General features: G+C 43.2%; 1 protein-coding gene across 1 annotated transcript in view; it reads right to left on the bottom strand.

The window, feature by feature from the left end:
• The window catches only part of pkd1b (polycystic kidney disease 1b), a 28,811-nt gene extending 23,359 nt beyond the window's left edge, over positions 1–5,452 (bottom strand). The window contains exons 1-4 of the mRNA XM_052478433.1: positions 5,250–5,452; positions 3,662–3,876; positions 3,369–3,487; positions 3,005–3,152 (exon numbers count right to left, since the gene is read on the bottom strand). Of these exons, the coding sequence (XP_052334393.1) occupies positions 3,005–3,152; positions 3,369–3,487; positions 3,662–3,876; positions 5,250–5,452 (685 nt within the window). The remainder of the gene's footprint in view (positions 1–3,004; positions 3,153–3,368; positions 3,488–3,661; positions 3,877–5,249) is intronic.
• Positions 5,453–6,000: the final 548 nt, after the last annotated feature.

Below are 6,000 nucleotides of genomic sequence, written 5' to 3' on the forward strand. Positions count from 1 at the left end.
GGATGGTGCAAGGTTTCCTCCAGATGTGACGCTTGGCATTCAGGCCAAAGAGTTCAATCTTGGTTTCATCTGACCAGATAATCTTGTTTCTCATGGTCTGAGAGTCTTTCGGTGCCTTTTGGCAAACTCCAAACGGGCTGTCATGTGCTTTTTAATGAGGGGAGGCTTCCGTCTGGCCACTCTGACATAAAGGCCTGATTGGTGCAGTGCTGTAGAGATGGATGTCCTTCTGGAAGGTTCTCCCATCTCCACAGAGGAACTCTTGAGCTCTGTCAGAGTGACCATGGGGTTCTTGGTCACGTCCCTGACCAAGGCCCTTCTCCCCCGAATGCTCAGTTTGGCCGGGTGGCCAGCTCTAGGAAGAGTCTTGGTGGTTCCAAACTTCTTCCATTTAAGAATGATGGAGGCCACTGTGTTCTTGGGGACCTTCAATGCTGCAGACATTTTTTGGTACCCTTCCCCAGATCTGTGCCTCAACAAAATCCTGTCTAGCTCTACAATCGTGGCCAAAAGTTTTGAGAATGACACAAATATTAATTTCCACAAAGTTTGCTGCTTCAGTGTATTTAGATATTTTTGTCAGATGTTACTATGGAATACTGAAGTATAATTACAAGCATTTCATAAGTGTCAAAGGCTTGTATTGACAATTACATTAAGTTGATGCAAAGAGTCAATACATACAGTGTTTACCCTTCTTTTTCAAGACCTCTGCAATCCGCCCTGGCATGCTGTCAATTAACTGGGGCACATCCTGACTGATGGCATCCCATTCTTGCATAATCAATGCTTGGAGTTTGTCAGAATTTGTGGGTTTTTGTTTGTGCACCCGCCTCTTGAGGATTGACCACAAGTTCACAATGGGATTAAGGTCTGGGGAGTCTCCTGGCCATGGACCCAAAATATCGATGTTTTGTTCTCCGAGCCACTTCGTTATCACTTTTGCCTTATGGCAAGGTGCTCATCATGCTGGAAAAGGCATTGTTCGTCACCAAACTGTTCCTGGATGGTTGGGAGAAGTTGCTCTCGGAGGATATGTTGGTACCATTCTTTATTCATGGCTGTGTTCTTGGGAAAAATTGTGAGTGAGCCCACTCCCCTGGCTGAGAAGCAACCCCACACATGAATGGTCTCAGGATGCTTTACTGTTGGCATGACACAGGACTGATGGTAGCGCTCACATTATCTTCTCCAGACAAGCTTTTTTCTGGATGCCCCAAACAATCGGAAAGGTGATTCATCAGAGAAAATTACTTTACCCCAGTCCTCAGCAGTCCAATCCCTGTACCTTTTGCAGAATATCAGTCTGTCCCTGAAGTTTTTCACGGAGAGAAGTGGCTTCTTGGCTGCCCTTCTTGACACCAGGCCATCCTCCAAAAGTATTGGCCTAACTGTGCGTGCAGATGCACTCACACCTGCCTGCTGCCATTCCTGAACAAGCTCTGTACTGGTGGTGCCCAGATCCCGCAGCTGAATCAACTTTAAGAGATGGTCCTGGCGCTTGCTGGACTTTCTTGGGCTCCCTGAAGCCTTCTTCACAACAATTGAACCGCTCTCCTGGAAATTCTTGATGATCAAATAAATGGTTGATTTAGGTGCAATCTTACTGGCAGTAATATCCTTGCCTGTGAAGCCCTTTTTTCTGCAAAACAATGATGACGGCACGTGTTTCCTTGCAGGTAACCATGGTTGACAGAGGAAGAACAGTGATTCCAAGCACCACCCTCCTTTTGAAGCTTCCAGTCTGTTATTCAAACTCAATCAGCATGACAGAGTGATCGCCAGCCTTGTCCTCGTCAACACTCACACCTGTGTTAACGAGATAAACACTGACATGATGTTAGCTGGTCCTTTTGTGGCAGGGCTGAAATGCAGTGGAAATGTTTTGGGGGGGATTCAGTTCATTTGCATGGCAATTAGTTGCAATTCATCTGATCACTCGTCATAACATTCTGGAGTATACGCAAATTGCCATCATACAAACTGAGGCAGCAGACTTTGTGAAAATTAATATTTGTGTCATTCTCAAAAGTTTTGGCCACGACTGTACAGACAATTTCTTCGATCTCATGGCTTGGTTTTTGCTCTGACATGCACTGTCAACTGTGGGGCCTTATATAGGCAGGTGTGTGCCGTTCCAAATCATGTCCAATCAACTGAACTTACCACAGGTGGGCTCCAATCAACTTGTAGAAACAACTCAAGGATGTTCATTGGAAACAGGATGCACCTGAGCTCAATTTTGAGTCTCATAGCAAAGGGTCTGAATAGTTATGTAAATAAGGTATTTCTGTTTTTTTTTATTTTAATACATTTGTAAAAGATTCTAAAAACCTGTTTTGGCTTTGTCATTATGGGTTATTGTGTGTAGATTTTCTGAGGATAAAAAAAAAAAAAAATGTGGGTTAAGGCTGTAACGTAACAAAATGTGGATAAAGTAACGGGGTCTGAATCATTTCCAAAGGCACTGTATATATATATATATATATATATATATATTGTAGTCGTACTTTATCAAACGCCTTTTCAAAATCTGCTATGAAGACCAGGCCTGGTAAACTTTGATGTTTCACAATGTTCAACTGTTTCAAGTAATTGTCGTATGCTGTCTCCAATATATCGTCCATGTAAAAAACTTGCATCAGGATGAACAATATCTGGTAAAATCTTGTTTGTTCTATGTGCTATGCATTTCACCAGGATTTTCCCATCACAACACTGAAGTGTAAGAGGCCTCCCGTTTTTAAATGGACTGGATCTTTATATTTACCACCTGGATCCTGTTTCAGCAGTAATGAAATCAAGTCATCTTATTGAGTACCTGAAAGTCTACCATTTTTATAGGAGTAATTAAAACATGCAAATAATGTATCTATGAGTACATCAACAAAGGTCTGATATACCTCTACTGGTATACTCTCAAGCTCTGGTGTTTTTCCCAGACTGCAAATATTTAATTACCTCAAAAACTTCCTGCTCTGTAAGGTGGTGTTTTTTTTTTTACCTGGGGGCACCAGGTGATGGTGGGGGCTGCAGTAGGGCCGGAGGATCTGAACTCTGACCCAGGTGGACACTTCTCTGGGCTGGCTGACCAGCTCCACTGATACCACCTGGCCAGCATGGCTGAACCACAGCCCAGGAAACAGCAGCATCTGAGGGGAGGATAATAAAGTAATCAGACACAAGGGGGGTTGTCAATTGGATTTTAGCATGGCTGTGGTCAAAGCCGACACAAGGTGATGCCATGAGTATGACATCCATATCAAGAGTTTTGCCTGAAATCTGACAACATCTTAATATGAATGCAGTCCAGTAGGTCAATCAACAACAAAAAGAGTATCATCAGTGTGAAATATTATGTCACTCACCTCCACTCTCTTTTGGTCAGGGTCTGGGACTGTAGGGAGGACTTGTAGCTGTGACCTGGCGTACACACCCGACATGAGAGGAACACCTGTGATGTAGCTGTCTAACGAAGGCAGGGAAACTACAGGAGACAGAGGTAACATACACACATCCATTAGCACACCACAATATAATGTGTTCATTTGTGACAATGTTACACCCCTTAGGTCTCCCTATGAAGACAACAAACACATTTCATTCTGAATTATAGTTTGCAATGACGTATTAATGCAGTACACTCTCCATGCAGTCTCACCTGTAACCACCTTATCACAGAGGAAGAGGTACTGTCCATCACACACTGTGTTCCTCCTCTGTCCTGGTGAACCCAGGTCCATCTGGGTACAGCCCCCCAGGCTCTCCCTGCCCCTGTCCCTGTCCTGCCCAGGGTGGCTTCCTGTTCCCAAACCCTCGCTTCTATCCGTCCCTTCTCCCCTGCCATCCCTCAGCCAGACCCACTCAGTGGATTTTCTATACAAAAAGATGCATACAGTACCAGTCAAATGTTCGGACACATCTACTCTTTCAAAAGTTTTTCCTTCTGAATGCGTTTGAGCCAATCAGTTGTGTTATGACAAGGTAGGTGTGGTATACAGAAGATAGCCCTATCGTAAAAGACCAAGTCAATATTATGGCAAGAACAGCTCAAGTAAGCAAAGATAAACGACAGTCCACCATTACTTTAAGACATGAAGATCAGTCAATCCGGAAAATTCAAGTGTAGTTGCAAAAACCATCAAGCGCCATGATGAAACTGTTTCTCACGAGGACCACCACGGGAAAGGAAGACACAGAGTTACCTCTCCTGCAGAGGATAAGTTCATTAGAATTAACTGCACCTCAGATTGCAGCCCAAATAAATGCTTCACAGAGTTTGTGTAACAGACACATCTGAAACATCAACTGTTCAGAGGAGACTGCATGAATCAGGCTTTCATGGTCGAATTGCTGCAAATAAACCACTACTGAAGGACACTAATAAGAAGAAGAAACTTGCTTGGGCCAAGAAACACGAGCATTGGACATCAGACTGGTGGAAATCTGTAGTTTGGTCTGATGAGTATATTTGAGATTTTTGGTTTCAACCGTTGTGTGAGATGATCTCCACATGTGTGGTTCCCACCGTGAAGAATGGAGGAGGAGGTGTGACCGTGTGGGGGTGCTTTGATGGTGACACTGTCAGTGATTTATTTAGAATTCAAGGCACACTTAACCAGCATGTTTACCAAAGCATTCTGCAGGGATACGGCATCCCACGTGGTTTGCGCTTAGTGGAACTGTCATTTGTTTTTCAACAGGCTGTGTAAGGGCTATTTGACCAAGGAGAGTAACGGAGTGCTGCATCAGAAGACCTGGCCTCCACAATCACCTGACCTCAACCCAATTGAGATAGTTTGGGATGAGTTGGACCGCAGAGTGAAGGAAAATCTGCCAACATGTGCTCAGCATATGTGGGAACTCCTTTAAGACTGTTGGAAAAGCATTCCTCATGAAGCTGGTTGAGAGAATGCCAAGTGTGTGCAAAGCTGTCATCAAGGCAAAGGGTTGCTACTTTGAATAATATAAGATATAAAATATTTTTTGATTTGTTTAAGACTTTTTTAGTTACTACATGATTCAATGTATTATTCCATAGTTTTGATGTCTTCACTATTATTCTACAAGATAGACAATAGTAAAAATAAAGAAAAGCCCTTGAATGAGTAGGTCTGTTCAAACTTTTGACTGGTACCGCATACCCAACCATTTAAAAGAGGGTGGTGGGGAATTAAGTGAATTAGTGTAGTCAGGTGACAGAAAATAATGTATAAATCTGTTAGAAAGATCATAAACTGTTTACTCACAATTTGAAGGAGTTGTGGATGAATGTCTGAGTTTCAGTGCTTCGGACTGTGGCAAGATCCCCACCCTTCACCTGACGACAGATACCCTTCGCCTCCAGCCATGATGTTGCTGACACTGACAGCCAATAGCATTGCAGACTGGCAAGATGGACCTGGGCTCCTTTGGGGCAAAGGTGCTCATCTGGGGGAACAACATTGACCATTGCCACTTGATTACCAATTCAATTAATATGAACATGATTTATCATACAATTGCCCATTAATAAATTCTGTACAATTTGGAAGAGGTATTTGTTAGTCAAGCACACATGTTATCTCACAAACAGATTATTGTTTTATATGATATCATATATCCCTTTATGTTTAGTATTGGGGGAAAAAACACATACATTCTAATCCGTATCAAACCAGACTAATGTTCAGCATCAAACATCTGATTAGAAGAGAAGTTAAAAAGCAAGTGAAGCTTACCCCATAGAAATACATAAAGATGTCTATGGCTCACCCCCCTGTAATTGAGGGTGATATAAAATGAAGTTCCTCACCAACTCCAGCTGCGAAGATCACTGCCGTCCACAGGCTCCAGATCAGGGCTAGTTTTTCAATGGCTGTCATCTCTGTCACCTTCTGTAGTGAGTCATACTCCTAGGTGAATGGAGAGGAATGGAAGCTAGGCTAGCAGAACGCTGGAGCTGATCACAGCTCCAAAGGGTTCCATTTCACGGCCTGGCCCCCACATATAGTATGCCTC

The sequence above is a fragment of the Oncorhynchus keta genome, chromosome 24 (genome assembly GCF_023373465.1).
Source record: "Oncorhynchus keta strain PuntledgeMale-10-30-2019 chromosome 24, Oket_V2, whole genome shotgun sequence".
NCBI lineage: Eukaryota > Metazoa > Chordata > Actinopteri > Salmoniformes > Salmonidae > Oncorhynchus > Oncorhynchus keta.